General features: G+C 43.8%; 2 protein-coding genes across 2 annotated transcripts; both read right to left on the bottom strand.

Annotated features, from left to right (window-relative positions):
- Positions 1 to 835: 835 nt before the first annotated feature.
- LOC306855974 (olfactory receptor 52E4-like) lies at positions 836 to 1681 on the bottom strand (the record flags this gene model as incomplete). The annotated part of the gene is made up of 1 exon (XM_079394941.1): positions 836 to 1681. The coding sequence occupies one exon, from the start codon at positions 1679 to 1681 to the stop codon at positions 836 to 838; it is 846 nt and encodes a 281-aa protein (XP_079251067.1).
- A 104-nt stretch (positions 1682 to 1785) lies between these two features.
- Positions 1786 to 6006, bottom strand: LOC306855973 (olfactory receptor 6E1-like; the record flags this gene model as incomplete). The annotated part of the gene is made up of 2 exons (XM_079394940.1): positions 1786 to 1793; positions 5319 to 6006. 2 exons carry the CDS (start codon positions 6004 to 6006, stop codon positions 1786 to 1788), a joined length of 696 nt encoding a protein of 231 aa, XP_079251066.1.
- Positions 6007 to 18428: the final 12422 nt, after the last annotated feature.

Here is an 18428-nt window from a genome sequence, read left to right as displayed (position 1 = left end):
GCATGCCATGTAGAGAAAGCATTTAAAACCTGTCTTGTTTATTGTGATTTGTCTTTATTTGCTGCCATCTGCTGTTCAAAAAAATGTTGTCAAAATATTTTGCACGTTGTACATCAGGGCAGCAGGTGGTGCTGTAAAAGCATGTTTTGTTTTGTTTGGTAAGAATTGTGGTAAACGATTGGAAAAGCATGGTCATATCCATTTACGGTTAATGGCTATTTACATTTTCTGTACATTCTATTTCTATTGTCTGTCTTTGTTGCTTAACTTTAAGCAATGTGATTTAAATGCAGGGGTATATTAAACAACAACAACAATAAAAAATAAACACATGATCTTACCAGATTCAACTTTGGAATGTGGATTTGCTGATCTAAGTTGATATGATCTGGAGCATCAGCTAATAGCCTATCAAAAAATGCTCTAAAATTAGGCTGAAACAAGTAATTAGCAGAATACTGCAAATAAACAAGATTCATCTGTCAATAATCAGAAATCCTTTTAAAAGTACAGTACATTTTACATTTGTGCCTGAAGTGTAGGCCTGTGTGTTGATGTTGAAATCTATCAACCCATATCAATGAACTTCTCTTTTTTCTCTCCCACATTTCTCAGTAAAGAGAGTAACAGAATACAAAGTAAAACTTTGTTGAATTAGGCCTACTTGTTTTCTTCAATGGTGACAAATAGTGTGCTCATTACACCGTTTACTGATTACTGCTTTTGGAGACCTCAACATAATTGAGATACTTACAAATTTTAAGAATGTCAGCTGTTTATTGACACAAAACAATATTTGAAAACATGCTCTTTCACCTAGAAAATAACAAAGATCCTACTTTACAAGCAGTAACTTATTCCTAGAGCCACAAATTCGAAAAATATTGCCTCTCAGAGCCTGAACACTCAGCCCATAGATGGCTGGATTCAGAATTGGTGGAAATATCAAGAAATAAAGTGACATAAATATTTGTGTTTCAAATGGGAGATAACTTGTGTCAAAGCGACTTTGTACAATTTCAAAAAAGCATCCCACACTGTAGTTCAGAATTGCAAATAAGTGTGGAGTGCAGGTCTTCAATGCTTTTATTTTAGACTCTTTAGTGGCAGTAAAGCATATTTTGAGAATATGTCCATATGAGTAGAAAGTCATTGCAAGCTGAGGAAAAGTGTATACAACAACAGAAAGCAGTCCAATGGCACTCACAACATTTGTGTCATCACAGGATAGTTTGACAAGAGAATAGTTAGAGCAGTAAACTCGCCCTATAATGTTTCTACAGATTGTCAAGCGCAGAGTCAGAATAAAAAACAAAGCAAATGCCACTAAAGGATATCCCCATGAGAAAGCTATTAGTTTATACACTTTTGTTATGGTCATGATAGCGTGATACTGCAGCGGGTAGCAGATGGCCACATAGCGATCGTAGCACATCACTGACAGAATGGTGAACTCTATGATAGCATATGTGTGCAGGAAGTAAGTTTGAGCCTTACAGCATGCCAAAGATACCTCATGAGAAGGAGACATTAAAGTGCCCAGCAAGGGGGGAAGCAAAGCTGTGCTACCATAGATGCCATTCACAGCCAGGTGACATAGAAATATGTGCATAGGTTTATGAAGCACTTTGTTGCTAATTACGACAAAAATCACAGTGGTGTTTGCAAAGAGTACTAACATGTACAACATGAAAAAGATCATGAAATAAAAGTATTTAAGGTCCTCCATTCCATAAAATGCCTCTAGTATAATAATGGATGAGTTTTTCATTTTCTCTAAATTGTTCAGCACACTGTAGACAAAGAAAATGGTACATTACATGCTTCACAAATAGTTTAAATCAATATAACTGACAGAAGTTATAAGCAGATGAACAGGTTTTCCCTGTACTGCATTCATAATTAATTTCAAAACAAATGTCCCAAATGTTGCAGGTGAGTTGGATAAAAGGTGAATGATAAAGCATGGTGCACACAAAAAATATGCAGAAGTGAACATCCTTCTGTTTATATGGTCTGTTACCTGTAACTTTGGAGAATTGCCCAGTGTATTCAGATCACATGATCATTACATTGAAATTACATAAATAGCCCAATCTCTTGTGGATATTTGAAAAAATATTAACCCTTGTGCATCACTTTAAAAAAGTTACTTTAATGTCAATGTCAAAAAACAGTCATAAATATTTGAAGATTGGTCTAATTTTAAAGAGGATCCTTGCTACACAGTCTCATCCCAACTTGAAGCCTGGGCAGGACCGTTTTGGTGTCGCTTTTTGACGCTCAAGGTACCCCTTTAGCGCCACTTTTCGACATGAAAGGTCCACCGTTGTTTTAAATAGGAAACCCTTAGCGTCAATATGCTGACACGATTCTGGGAATTTTATCGTCATAATTAAATGATATATTGGGTAATAACATTGCCATTATTGCATATATGTAGGGATGTGATTTTTCAATGTAAACAGTCAAAACAGTTTTATTACATTATTTACACATTTATGAGCACATAACCCAACCCCTGCCCCTACCATCTGCCCCTAAACCTACCGTCAATAAAACACAAGATATAGCAGGCAGATACAACTACCGTCATAATTTATTTAAAAAGTATTAATATTCCAAGTTTTCCGAGGCAAAATGATTGAATTGTGAGAGGAACAGACGCGATTTCCGTCCGCGGTTAAGACTTCCTGGCAGTTTTTCAAACAGAAGGCTGCATCCTCCGGAGGTCGCATTTCTCATAAAGAAGATCTTATTTTAGAATATTAACAGTTATAAATTTGACCTTTATTCTTAGTTAAGCGTAAATTGTTGTAATATGCTTTTGACTGCAAATGTAATGCTCAGTTAACTGAAATAAACCAGTCTTGATGACGTATGTGTTATGTGTTGGTGTTGTAGTAAGGAAGCGCGTGACGAGGAATGGAAGAAAAGGAGGTTTTTAATAATCATCAACACTGTATACATAGATTAACTTAATTTAACATTAAGATCCGACAAAAGACAAGGGGAGAACTCAGGACTTATACAGGGACAACCAAACGAGGAAACAAGATAATTAACTCAAGACAGGTGAACAGGATGAATGATGATTAACTAATGACAGGAAAAACCAAATAAGGGCAAATGGGAAACTGAACAGAAACCAAACCGTGACAGATATCGCCCCCCTCCCGGAAGGTGCGTCCCGCACCGTAACAGTCACATCGGGGTGGGTGAACTGGAGGCTGGAGCAGGGCCAGGAAAGGGAGGAGACTCGGGAAGCCTCCAGGGCGGATCAGGAGACTCGGGAGGCCATGGCGGATCAGGGAGCTTGGACGGCCATGGCGGATCAAGGGGCTCCGTGGCCTTGGCCCTTGGCCTGGCCACACAGGCCGTGACTATATGGCCCCCCTCCCAAATTGTCTCGGGGAAGTTCCCCACTGGGAGCCATTGAGGAGGAGCGGGCTCTGTGGGACGCTCTGGAGGGCGCTCTGGAGGAGCGGGCACTTGAGGGCGCTCTGGAGGAGTGGGCACTTGAGGGCGCTCTTGGGGGCACTCGGACAGCGCGGAATCTTGGGGGCGCTCTTGAAGCGCGGAAACTTGGGGGCGCTCTTGAAGCGTGGACACTTGGGGTCGCTCTTGCAGAATGGACACTTGGGGGCGCTCTTGCAGCGCGGACACTTGGGGGAGCTCTTGCAGCACGGACACTTGGGGGCGCTCTTGAAGCGCGGAGCTGGACGGAACCAGCGGAGACGCAGGAGAGCTGGACGGCACCAGCGGAGACGCAGGAGAGCTGGACGGAACCAACGGAGACGCAGGAGAGCAATTGCGAGGAGCAGGCACTAGAGGGCACTTGCGAGGAGCAGGCACTAGAGGGCACTTGCAAGGAGCAGGCACTGGAGGGCACTTGCGAGGAGCAGGCACTGGAGGGCACTTGTGAGGAGCAGGCACTAGAGGGCACTGGCGAGGAGCAGGCACTGGAGGGCACTTGTGAGGAGCAGGCACTAGAGGGCACTGGCGAGGAGCAGGCACTGGAGGGCACTTGCGAGGAGCAGGCACTAGAGGGCACTGGCGAGGAGCAGGCACTGGAGGGCACTGGCGAGGAGCAGGCACTGGAGGGCACTGGCGAGGAGCGGAGCTGGCCGACTTGGGGAACTCAGGAGACGAAGGGCTTGACGGGACCAGTTGAGACGAAGGAGGGCTGGATGGGACCAGCGGAGACGAGGGAGATTTGGGGATTAAAATGGGCTGAAATACGCTGATATTGGAATATTACCCATTAAATCCGTCACTATAGTGCAGGCGCCTGGTGCCCCTGAGGATTGCCGTAATTTTTTCCTCTATATTTAGGTAAGTAGTTAGTGTTTTTATTATTCTGATTTACGAGTTTGATATTTGTTTACAGATTGTATTCCGGCGCTTTTGATAGCGTACGGATTGGTTGCTTTTTGTTCTATTATTCTTAAAACTAAAGAAGGACTTTATGTTTACACTGTTCCGCTGTTCGCAGCGGGGGGATTTTCCCACCCGTTGATCTGTGCGTTCACGCATAGAATAGGTATTGGTACCTCCTAATTTATCTAGTTTGTCTTATTGACTGAATGAACTAAAAGTTAATATGCTTGCTCTGTGATACTACTGTTCGCAGTGGATTGAGTGAGATTTTATTTGGCTTTTGGTTGTGTTGCACACATTACTTACTAACAAATTCCTGTTCGCAGGAGTAAGGTATTTATATTTTGTGTGTTATTTGTTTTACGGCTGTACGCAGCTGTATTGGATGTTCAACAATCATGAGTCAATCATTGTGCTGTTACTGTCATGCTACTTTGCATCCTCGTGATGGCCACATTGCTTACAAATAATATAATTTCCATCCACATTTATTGATCAAGTGAAATATAAACAGTTGTGTATTTTAAATACAACACATAAATTACAAGTACATAATATTCTGATTTTGAAAAGCATGATGGGGTTCTTTCGGGTCTTTGGATGTCAAATATACATGGAATTAGCATTCAGTTTAATTCAAAAACATGATTTAAAGTCAAATAGAAGTTAACATCATTTTTTAGTTTCGTTTTCACTTCACAGATTAGACTTCAGTTGCTTGCTTCTCATACTGAGAACAGTGTTGCATTGTTTTGCACTCTCATTTGTGTTCCAAAGATCCTACTTTAAAGGCAATAACTTATTTTTAGAGCCAAACAGTCTAAAAATATTGTCTCTCAGTGTTTTAACACTCATCCCATAGATAGCTGGATTTAGAAGGGGAGGAAATATCAAGAAATAAAGAGACATAAACATTTGCGTTTCAAAGGAAAGATAACTTGCATCAAAGCGACTTTGTATAATTTCAAAAAAACAACCCACACAATAGTTGAGTATTGCAAATAAGTGTGGAGTGCAGGTCTTCAGTGCTTTTATTTTAGACTCTTTAGTGGCAGTAAAGCATATTTTCAGAATATGTCCATATGAATAGAAAGTCATTGCAAGCTGAGGAAAAGTCCATATAACAAGAAAAAACAATCCTAAAATGCTCTCAATATATGTGTTCCCACAAGACATTTTGACCAGATAAAAGTTGGCGCAGTAAAGCCTCCCCATTCCGTTTTTACAGATTGTCAAGCGCAGAGTCATAATAAAAAACACAACAAATGTCATTAAAGGATACCCCCAAGAGAAGGCAATCAGTTTATACACTTTTGTGTTTGTCATAATACTGTGATACTGCAGAGGGTAGCAGATGGCCACATAGCGATCGTAGCACATCACTGACAGAATGGTGAACTCTACGATAGGATATGTGTGTAGGAAGTAGATCTGAACCTTACAACATGCCAAAGATACCTCATGAGAAGGAGACATTAAAGTAACCAGCAAGGGGGGAAGCAAAGCTGTGCCACCGTAGATGCCATTTACAGCCAAGTTACATAGAAAATAATTCATAGGGTTATGAAGCACTTTGTTGATAATTATGACAAAAATCACAATGGTGTTAGCAAAGAGTACAAGCATGTATAACATGAGAAAGGTCACAAAATAAAGGTACTTAAGGTCCTCCATTCTGTAGAAAGCTTCCAATATAATCGATGACACGACAGATGAGTTTTTCATCTTAAAATGTTCAATACACTGTAAAAACAAAATTGGTATGTTCGATTTTTGTCAAATATCTGTTTTCTTGTTTTAAATTAACAGTGCCTTTTTTTCAGGATTCAGTCTCGGTACTGGCAGCTTTCCAGTCCATCTGTAAAGTGAAGATACCTGCAAACAGTGATCCAGATAGTTCAAATCATAACAGATGGATGACACAACATGATTCTTACTTTATATCCTTGGCTGGCTGTCTAGGGGTTTCAGATCACATGATCATTGAATCTTTCGATAATATCTAATAGAAAAAAACGTGCAAAACAAAATTGCATAGGTATCATTATATTCCATTGAGTATCATATTTGATAAATCAGTATGTATATAGGAGAACATGGAGCTCATTCTTGGGGCACCGTAAAAAATTTTTTCATTCAGAGGTCCAAACTGAACAAAAATATGCAATTTAGTGCTGTTTCTGATATGTATACGACCAAAAAGCAAGATGAAATTCAGCTTGTAATATAAATCAATGGGATCTTCATAACTGTCAGTCATCTGTCGTGTGTGTCATGTGTTCCCGCCTCATGTTTCCATATTTGGTTTGTTTCCTGTCCTTGTTAAATGTTATCATTAGTTAATTCTTGTCCAGCTGTGTTTGTCTCGTTATCTATGATTTACCTGTGTATTTATAGTCCTGTCTGTTGAGTTAGATTTGGTCTGGTCTACTCGTTACTCCCTGGTGTGCCTGTCTGTGTCAGCCTTGCCTTGTCCTGCCATGTCTTGATGTTATGAGTACGGACCTCCAGCTCTCGTAGCAGTCAGCGCGAGGCTGCCTCCGGTAGCGGCGCAGGCCGTGTTGCAAACATCAACACGGTTTGCATCATTTGTTGATAAAAATTTGCATCATTTGCGATGACATGATGTCGATGTCATGTCGGTAATCATGGCGCAAACTGCGTAGATCACACAAGGAAATGATTAATTTTCTGTGTTAATTTTCACTAGCATTTTACCTGTATTTTAAATTGCACATTACTCGGATAGATAAGATGTAAAAGATTGTTTGAACAATTATAGGTGCAAACGAACAACTAAGGTGTATCATAAAGAACTATTTATATCATCATTGAACAAATGCAACCCACTTTGTATGTGTTGTGCATACTACTAGGCACCCCTCTTCAAGTCTCTACCAACCGAGGTGCGGCTTAGCTGGCCAGCTGTTTCAATACTTTCTTTTCGTGTGGTTAAGAGGAAAAACACGTATTTTCATAATTTTATCACTTTTTTTTGAAAGTTGTTAAAAGCAGTTTTCTCCTGCTACTTCTAACCCCTCTTTCTTTTTCAGTGGTCTCCAGCTCCCACAGCACTCGCTAGCGTGAGTCTGCCTCCACTAGCTGCGCAGGCTGCACAGGCTCTCCAGCTATTTTTCTCTGAATATCACAAGCCTCCACAGCCTACAGCTACAGAAGCTGAAACGGGCACAAAGTTGCTTATGCTTGCAACACATGCCCACACATCTCAGTCTTTTCCTCCCATTACTTCTAATCCTTTTCCTTTTGAGTGGCCTCCAGTTCCCATAGCACACGCTAGCGTGAGTCTGCCTCCGCTAGCTGCGCAGGCTTTTCAGGATGTCAAAAACCCCACTCCTGTGGTCTACAATGGCTGAAGGAAGCGTTGAGGCTGCCTCCGCTTGCAAATCAGGCCCACACATCTTGGGCTTTTCTAATGAACCCTATTCTTTTCAGTCGCCTCCATCTCCCATGGCAGACACTAGCCCAGAGGCCTATTTAAAAGTCAGGCTGCCTCTGCTGCAGGGTTGTCAATAAATTTGAATTTCGAATATTTGTCGAGTTCAAAATAAAAATCCTCATTCGAATACAAAAATGATGCATTCGAATTTTAGGCGTGTCAGGCAGCCTTATCAGTGGCACACAGAATGCATATTTTGCACATTTTCTAGAGTGACATCACTTTTAGACTTGTATCTCGCACAAGAGAAGCATGTTTAGAAGCCATGTAAAATGTCCAATTGGCTCTCGTTGCTTTATATTAAACTATGCATACATGATGCTGTTTTGTTCACCATTGTTTAAGCAACTTAATTGATTTATATTTGGTTCATAAAGATTATGCACTTTTTCACAGATAGTCATGTTGTTTTATTGCTTTAATAAACGTGCATTAGTAATATTCCGCTCTATGCATCTTCCTGTGGCCTCAGGAGAGAAGCCAAAAGCTTTCTCCCCCTAACTGAAATTATGCCTTTCAAATTTGAATAGAATTCGAATATTGATAATATTTAGGTGGAGAATTCAAAATTTTGTTTTTCAGCCATTTCTGACAGCCCTACTCTGCTGTCAGTTGTGTTCCATGCTCCTTTCCCCCATAGCTCCCTACTTCTTTCAAAATAACGTTGTCTTTTTCCAGATCAAGTTCCGGCTCCCCTCGAGATTCAAGACGCAGCAGGCCATCAGCAAGCATGGGCCACGCCCCAGACTCGGCCACTCCTCACACTGCATTGCCTCTCTCCTCTTCTCAATAAATCACTGCGGTGCCTTAAGCTACAGCGCCACATGCAATGCCGCTGGCTTAGCTTCCCAAACTCCCATCCTTCGCACTTCCTTCCTTCTACCTCTGGCGGCAGACGCTAGCACGAGGCTGCCTCCGCTAGCCACTCAAGCTCAGCCACCTTACACTTACCCTTTCGCTACTCCTTTTCCCTGTCAATGGCCAGCAGCCCCTACTACAGACATGCAAGTATGGCATCATCAGCCAGCAATGCAAGCTTACTGGCCTTCTCCCTCATTTCCTTCTACCTCTTCCTACATGCTTCCCTAAGCACCAAAGGCTAATCCGTGCGCGAGGCTGCCTCCGCAAACGGTTTCGGCCCCTCCCTATCTTCTTTTTAACCCTTCTCTCCAATCTAAACCCCCAGTACATTTCATTCACTCACTGCAGTCCCACTACCTACCCCACTGAATGTTGCAGCTCCAGAACCACCCCGTATGCCGATGCCATCAAGTCTCAGATTCTCACAGAAATTCTAAGTGCTGGCTCCGGAGGCGGACCCATCGCCAACTCGTATTCCTATAACACATCCTTCAAAACTTCTCCTCGACACGTTACTAAGTTCCTTCCTCCAAGCAGGTTCACCCAGTACCATCCATTCATATCCAACAGCTGATCCAAGTTCTCGGTCAATGGTCATCGGAAGCCTTCACGAGCTATATCAGGACCAATAATTTTGACAAAGGAAGCCATCTAACTCTGACCAGTTTAGTGAAATTTGATCCTGCCACCGCAGCGCCCTGCTAAATTTGATATTGCTGTTGCAGTGCCCGGCTCATTTGATATACTGCCGCTGCCGTACCCTGCTCCGCTCATTCAATACTGCCGCTGCAGTGCCTCGCATAATTTGATACTGCCGTTGCAGTGCCCTGCTCAACTTGTTACTGCCGTTGCAGTGCCCGGCTCATTTGATACTGCCGTTGCAGTGCCTTGCATAATTCGATACTACCGCTGCAGTGCCCTGCTCATTTGAAACTGCCGCTGCAGTGCCTCACTTAATTTGGTACTACCGCTGCAGTGCCCTGCTCAATTTGATACTGCCGTTGCAGTGCCCTGCTCAATTTGATACTGCCGTTGCAGTGCCCTGCTCAATTTGATACTGCCGTTGCAGTGCCCTGCTCAATTTGATACTGCCGTTGCAGTGCCTTGCATAATTCGATACTACCGCTGCAGTGCCCTGCTCATTTGAAACTGCCGCTGCAGTGCCTCACTTAATTTGGTACTACCGCTGCAGTGCCCTGCTCAATTTGATACTGCCGTTGCAGTGCCCTGCTCAATTTGATACTGCCGTTGAAGTGCCCTGCTCAATTTGATACTGCCGTTGCAGTGCCCGGCTCATTTGATACTGCCGTTGCAGTGCCCAGCTCCGTTCATTCAATAGTGCCGCTGCAGTGCCCTGCTCATTTGAAACTGCCACAGGATAGGAATGCCTCACTTAATTTGATACTACCGCTGCAGTGCCCTGCTCAATTAGAAACTGCCGCAGCAGTGCCTCACTTAATTTGGTACTACCGCTGCAGTGCCTCGCATAATTTGATCCTGCCGTCGCTGTGCCCTGCTCAATTTGATACTGCCGCTGCAGTGCCCTGCTCAGTTCATTTGAAACTGCCGTGGCAGTGCCTTGCATAATTCGATACTACCACTGCAGTTCCCTGCTTAATTTAATAATGCCATTGCAGTGCCCCACTCAGCTGATACTGCCGCTACAGTGCCCTGCTCAATTTGATACTGCCGCAGCAGTGCCCCGCTCATTTGATACTGCCGCAGCAGTGCCCCGCTCATTTGATACTGCCGCAGCAGTGCCCCGCTCATTTGATACTGCCGCAGCAGTGCCCCGCTCACTTGATACTGCCGCAGCAGTGCCCCGCTCTTTTATAGAAGGAGGATGGAGGCTCCCCCTTCCGGTGCAGCAGAGCTGCGGCTCCCTCCGGTCGCAGCGGGAGCCCTCCATCCATTGTTCCGAGTTTTCAAGGCTCATTCAGCACTGTACAGGGCTCCCCCTTCCGGAGCAGCAGAGCCGCAGCTCCCTTCGGTCGCAGTGAGAGCCCTCCATCCATCGTTTTGAGCCTCCTGGCTTACCCAGCATCAGACTGGGCTCTCCCTTCCGGTGCAGCAGAGCCGCAGCTCCCTTCAGTTGCAGTGAGAGCCCTCCATCTGATGCTTCAAACCATGCCAAGTTTTCAGTCACAAGGAGGACTCTCCCTTCCGGTGCAGCAGAGCTGCGGCTCCCTTCGGTCACAGTGAGAGCCCTTCATCGTTTCGAGCCTCATGGCTCATTCAGCATCGAACAGGGCTCTCCCTTCCGGTGCAGCAGAGCCGCAGCTCCCTTCGGTCGCAGTGAGAGCCCTGCATCTGACGTTTCAAACCACGCCAAGTATTCAGCTGCAAGAGGGACTCTCCCTTCCGGTGCAGCAGAGCCGCAGCTCCCTTCGGACGCAGCGAGAGTCCCTCACCTGGCCTTCCATCGTGCTCCTCATTTCGCCTCCTCGCACAACCCATTTTTTCATGACAAGCATATTTTTGGGGGGCTACTAACAATTTCCTCTCCGGCTGCTGTCCCATGCCATAAGCTTCTTTTGGGGAGTTCTCTGGGTTCGGGCTCCATCCCGAGCTCTGAGCCCTCCCTCCTGACAGCACGCCAAATATGCTTACTAATTGCTCAATCATATTATATGTTAGTGCGAACTCGTGAAATTATGTTTTATTAACAAGGTTCGGGAGGAGCACGATCAGATAATCAGTCTGGCCCAGGTGCAGTTCGTCAGCTAATCACCTTAACAAGCACATCAGGTGTATATATATATATATAATCACACACACAGCCAACTCACCTCTGTTCTATGACAGTTTTCCAGCATCCCGCCTCCACCCCAACTCCGCACTCCAATCTAAATTTCATCCCATTCTTGGGATGAGGGGGGGGGAGTTCTCTGGGTTCGGGCTCCATCCCGAGCTCGGAGCCCTCCCTCCTGACAGCACGCCAAATATCCTTACTAATTGCTCAATCATATTATATGTTAGTGCGAACTCGTGAAACTGCTTTCATTTGAAGCGAGACATATGGGGGAGTGGCTTTATTGCATCAAATTATGTCGCTTTACTCACAGCTGATTGATCTAGTTTGTGATCTCTAACCCAGAATAAAACCTGCTCCGGAGCAGGGTAACCATGCAGCTTAATTTACATAAGTTACCATGGTGACAAAACCCGCTCAAAACCATCCAACCTTCTTGAGCCTGAAAACTCAGAGTTTTAATAAATGCAGACTTGATGAGCAGAAGAGAATTCTGGAAAAACATAAAAAAAGAAAAAAACTATACTGTTCAAAAACATTAGACTGGTAGTGTATATAAATAATTAAATCGGTGGATTCCTTTGCATAATGATATATTTTCTTTCTGCTGCCTTCTCAAACTTTTGCTGCAGCAGAAGTGTTTATTCCTGTCTTGTAATACATTTAAATTATTAATCACAAACTCTGGTTCAAACTCTGAGTTGACAGAGAACGTTTATATCGAGCTTTGTGAGCCCGGTGAACCTGATCCAAAACAGGTTGGATTTGTTTGGTTTTGTCAACCCTAAACCTACTCTGGAAATCTTGAGTTTGTTCAGCTAGCTTCATACAACAGGCCACAGATGTGTCATATTTGATAGGCTACTCACATTCAGAAGCACCGTAACATGCGGAAGTTTAGGACGTTTCTAAGTGCCCGACAAGGGAGAGGGGGCAAAAACATGTTATTTTTACCGAGGAGGATCCCCCTGAAATGCGATTTGCTGGGGCCCGTGTCAATATGCTGTTCAGGGGGCTCAGAACACAGCACCCCTGCTCACATTTTAACATGACTTTTCTAGTATATTACTTACAAATATTACTAAAAATATAAAAGTTGATCTTTAATTTACTTTATAAAAATCATTACAGATTTCACAGCAAAAAGACACATACTGTATATCATGACCTGAGGGTGGACATTTTAGAATTACGTATAAAAGGCCTTTTACTTGCAACAAAAGAAAATACTATTGGATGTGTATTTGCCTTGGTTCTTCTGCGGATTCTCCTGATTTATTAAAGAGAACTTTGAATCCATTTTGCTTCGTGCCTGGAAGTACTAAAATATGACAGTTCCATCTTGTATTATTTAGGAAACACAATAACATTCATATTTGTTTGTCCAATCATCACATGCTATTTAGCATGAAAGCTATAACATTCTAGTAGCCTTGCAGGCCCATTTTAAAGTCAGCTTGAAATGAAAATTCACCTCTTTTTTGAATGTTATCTCATTGTGAATTATTCATCTATCTATGTTTTTTTTTACCTTGTGATGACATTTTAATAAAAATGTCATAACTGGATCTTCTATTCTCTCTGGTGATGTGTGCTGGACTTTGGTTGTCAAATGGATGACTGCCCTAAACCCCTGATGACTGGCCCTGCAAACTTGTGTTCATGTGCCTCTACATTTTTTATTTTTCAATATTTTGCATAGTTCATTTCATTGTTTTGTGATTAAATTCAATAATTATTTTCAAATGTAAGAGTTGGCCTTCATTTGCAAATACCACTGCAAGAACATCCCATGTAATATCATTCTTTATTTTATTAGCTAAAAGGTGAAATGTAATGTTGTTTTGATTGCATCAGTTTTTGCATGCATTGTTTGCACAGTGTTGTGATAACCGGCCCTCTTTAGGGAGGTCATTATGGCCTTACAGTGTGATTTTGTCCTCTTGACGCTCTCCATTGGGGTCAATTTGTTGACCTTGTACTTTAGACTCATCAGTGATTTCTTTAAATTGCCTCCCAGGGAATTTGTGTGTTTTTAGAAATAATGACCCCTAATTAACATGTTTATGAAGTTTCAAATTTGTCTTGGTTTTTTTTCAAAGGAACAGTGATTAAACATCACCACAAATGTTTATGAGGCCATTTTTATAAGTCTTTAATCAGACATTTTCTACACACATTTCAGTCTTTTTCTACAGACATTCAACATTTCTACAATTACAAATAAATTGGAATCCTGTTTAGACATTTAATATCAGCTATCTTTAGTAATATTTAGTAATATTGCCATTTTTTTAGCTATTCTGAGAATATTAATCAAAGAGTTCACAGGCATGAAGAGGACTACAATTATCCTATTATTAATATTATTGTTAATGTTTCAAAGTACTGTTTATTAAATTATTATTAAATCACAACGTGTACGCATATTTCTCCAGAAATATTTCTCCAGAAATATTTGATTGGGTACAATCAGAGGCATCATGCCCATTCAAAGTGAGGGGGCATGCGCTCCCTCAGATTTTTGAGCCAAGTGGATTTAAAAGACAAAAAAAAAAAATAGCCGATTAACATTTTCTATATTTAATTCAATCGCACAGGCGTGAGTGCATCATATTCAGTGCATCATATTATCAGCTGCAAAATTCAAATCTGCGTTCTCTGGCTGGTGCTGAGCCAGAGACAGATGCGTTTTTGCAATGACCAGTGAAGTGAAGTGAAGTGACATACTGTCAAGTATGGTGACCCATACTCTGAATTCGTGCTCTGCATTTAACCCATCCAACGTGCACACACACAGCAGTGAACACACACACACCGTGAACACACACCCGGAGCAGTGGGCAGCCATTTATGCTGCATCGCCCGGGGAGCAGTTGGGGGTTCGGTGCCTTGCTCAAGGGCACCTCAGTCGTGGTATCGAGGGTGGAGAGAACGCTGGACATTCACTCACCCACCTACAATCCCTGCCGGCCCGAGACTCGAACCTGCAACCTTTGGATTACGAGTCCGTCTCTCTAACCATTAGGCCACGACTTCCCCTTCCCCCGCAATCAGAGGTGTTCAGATGAGTCATCGCTAAAATGCCACCCTGCGTCCAAGTGTGCATATTATCCACCATATCTGTCCTAAATAGTATTGAAAATTACTACTATCACATAGAATTTAGGATGGATAGTATGAACATTGGGACGCAGGGCCAGTGTTTTCTTCACTCGCTTGCTGACTGAATACGGTAGCCGAGAGAGCTCAGCGCGCTGCAACTTCAGAAAACACATGCAAATAGAAAGAACACCAGCAAATTAAGAAAACATCTTCATCATTTTGACAGCACACTCACAACACATGCAAATTGGGGGGACCACACGCGCGGCACGGACCACAACGGAAATGTTTCAAGGCGACCTAAAACGCCTTGAAACGCCTTGACGGACCCGGCTGGGAATTGCTTATTGTGCAGTGGCTATTGATAGTTTTCACGTGACGTCACACCCTTATAGGAACGCCCACTTGAAGGGCAAAACGCAGCTTTGCTCCACTGACCGCAGCTACGCAGATTACATCAAGTAATAATATAGTAAAATGCAAATATTAAAAGGCGAGATTCAGTTAAATCCTTATTGATGATGTATATTTTGTACAGGCAAGAAGATGAAGACAAAATATAAACGCAATGTGCAAAGTTTCACATTAAATGGCTTCCCACAGAAAACCATTAGAAGGAAAGCGTTCATATTCCGGCCTCATCTGCTTGCCTGTGTAAACTATGCATCATTAATGTTGTGATTACTGAATTTGATCTTTTAATATTACTGTTTTAAATATATTAAGGCACTTTTAAGTGTTTTTACAATGTTTTGTCACACTGTTTATGATTGAAATATTGCCGTGGGTGCTTAATATGGATTGCAAATGAAACAGATGAAAAACTGACACACTTGTGCAACAGTTCTATGGATGTTTTACCCTCCAAGTCTTCGAGCCGGTCACGTGACTGAAAACTAAGTGGTCAGTGGAGTTGTTGGTGAACTGAAAGGTGAGTTCCCTTATCGAGTCAGTCTCTGGACATTACATATGGGGGAAACCCTTTTTTCCTTGAAATGCTGAAGCCTTATTGAATCACTCTATTGCTTTGCAATAGCCAATGGCGTCTGAGCATTCGCCAGATTGGCTGGTTTAGCCGCTATTTAAGTGATGTCGGGTGCCAAAATATCTCAAAATATCTCACTAAAAAATGCAGTGAGTGGAGCTTGAGAAAGTGACGTCGCCTGCGCCTGAATAGTGCAACCTAATGCAGCCCCTGAAGTGAGTCACAGGAAACAGAAATACTGCAAAATAATAATAATAACGCGACTAAACGAGTCTCGTTTTTATTCGTCAACAATATTGCATTATACATTTAATTATAGTCATTGTCACATGACCAGCATTTACGTTGCCTCTCATCTCGTTTTCATCACGTGATAACGGTTTGTTTACAATGATATTTAGTCATAAATTTCGTTGACGAAAGCAAAACTAGTCTAATGGCAGTTGCAGCCTCCGCCTGCCGGCTGGGCTTGCTGCATATGAGGCCGTTGCAACTATGGTTACAGGACCGAGTCCCACCGCGGGCATGGAGAGAGGGGACGAAGCGCCTTGTCGTAACACGTTCATGTCTCGAGGCTCTGATGCCCTGGTTCGGCACAGCTATGTACGAACAGGGTGCTGCGATGGGCAGGGTGGTCAGACGGATAGTGGTGACCACGGACGCGCCACTGTCAGGCTGGGGAGCCCTCTGCGATGGCAGACCAGCGTTCAGCGTGTGGGCTAGAGATCAGAAGCGCTGGCATATAAATTGCTTGGAGATGGAAGCTGTTCATTTGGCGCTGCAGAACTTTCTTCCGTTTGTAAAAGACCACCATGTTCTAATCCGAACGGACAACACGGTGGTGGTGGCGTACATCAATCGCCAGGGAGGAATGCACTCGTGCGCCCTGCAGGGCTTGGCAAGACGCCTTCTTTTGTGAGCAGATCGGGTACTTGTATCGATTCAAGCAGTTCATGTAACGGGCAGTCTGAATCAAAGCACGGACATGTTCTCCAGGGAGGGCATTGTTCAAAGGGAGTGGAGATTACACCCCCAAACAGTAAAGTTGATTTGGAGTCTCTTTGGCGAAGCAGAGATCAACCTTTTTGCGTCGGAAGAGAACACCCGCTGCCCGCTCTACTTCTCGCTGACGACTGCTATCCTGAAAGGGGATGCGCTGTCGAGCCGCTGGCCCACCGGTCAGAAATATGCATTCCCCCCAGTCAAAATATTGCCGCTAGTGCTGCAAAAGATCAGAGAGGAGAGGGATGCTGTGCTTCTGGTAGCGCCGAAATGGCCCAACCAACCAAGGTTTCCAGAGTTGGTAAACCCGTCGTCGGCCCCCCGTGGCGGATTCCGCTGAGAAGGGATTTATTGTCCCAGGCGAGCGGCACCATATGGCACCCCAGACCGGAATTATGGGATCTACATGTGTGGCAAGTCAGTATGGAGTGAATCACAGCATGTTGCACACGATAACAGAAGCGAGAGTGCCTTCTACGAGGCACCTGTATGATTTGAAATGGAAAGTGTTTGCGAACTGGTGCGTTAAAGCCCTTTCACACAGGACGCGGCATGCGCTGCGCCGGTCACTGGGTTTCGCGCAACCCTTCAGATACAAGGCGATTTGTGCTACGCTGGCCAGAGCGAAGTAGGCGGAGTTTTCAATTTTTTTAGCAGGAGTGCTATACGTCTAGTCATTTGATAGTCATTTGATTGTTGTTCCACCTTTCGGTCAGCAGCAAAACATGTATCTGTCCCGTGCTAAGAAGCGAGCAATAGTAATAAGAAGAAAGAGAGCAGCAAGAAAGAAGAGGCTGTGGGTGTAGTTTATTTATAAAACCGCATTATTTCAACAAAGTAGTGGAGGAGTCTAGAGGAGGAATGTCTATTTCATGTGACAAACTAATGCATACTGCCTATCTACAATAAGCTGCCTGACTTTAAACACACCTGACATGCCAACTTGAATGGAGATGTGTCTCCATGTGTCTCTCTTTTCTCCCGACCGCAAACTCATCGTATAGCTCTGGAAATTCAGACACACAGAGAATCAGCTGTTTATCCATTTTGATTTCGGCGCTTGTTTGGATGCCCCGTTTCTATTGGCCGTGGGGGGAAACGTCACAGAGCGCAGCTGCAAAAGTTGAACTATTTAAATTAATGGGTTTCATAGCGCAACGCTTTCCGCGTCCTGTGTGAAAGCCGCTTTAACAGGCATGAAGACTCGATAAGCTGTGATATCCCAGCTGTTTTGACCTTCCTGCAGGAACGTCTAGATGCTGGCAGTTCTCCCTCTACACTGAAAGTTTAAGTGCCTGCTATCGCTGCCTCTCATAATATGTTGGAGGGCCGCTCGGTCGGTAAGAACCCCCTAATATCGTGCTTTCTTCGTGGGGCGAGGCGGCTGAAACCTTCCCGCCCGCGCCAAATGCCAGTATGGGACTTATCATTGGTGCTCAGAGAGCTGTCTGACCCACCGTTCGTACCAGCTGAGTCTAGACATGAAAGTGCTCTCATTTAAGACGGTGCTGCTGCTCGCCCTAGTGTGTGGAAAACGGGTGGGTGATTCACATGCCCTATCAGTCAATAGTGTTTGTATGCAGTTTGGCCCAAACGATTGTATGGTCAGACTCACGCCTAGACTCGGCTACACACCTAAAGTGCTCTCAACGCCATTCAGGGCCCAGGTTATCACTATACAAGCGCTGTGTTCTCCCGAGCCAAACACCGATTCAGTGTCACAGAAGCACACTCTGTGCCCCTTGCGTGTGCTGCATGCTTATGTGGACAGAACTAGCCAGTTTTGAACTTCGGAACAGCTTTTCGTCTGTTTCACGGGCGCTAAAAAGGCCGGCCTGCTGTCGAAGCAGAGGCTGTCTCACCTGATTGTGGAAGCCGTACACCTA

Source organism: Barbus barbus (assembly GCF_936440315.1).
Source record: "Barbus barbus genome assembly, chromosome: 36".
Taxonomy (NCBI): Eukaryota; Metazoa; Chordata; class Actinopteri; order Cypriniformes; family Cyprinidae; genus Barbus; species Barbus barbus.
Note: the sequence above shows the minus strand (reverse complement) of the source record. Positions and strands in the feature narration are given on the sequence as shown.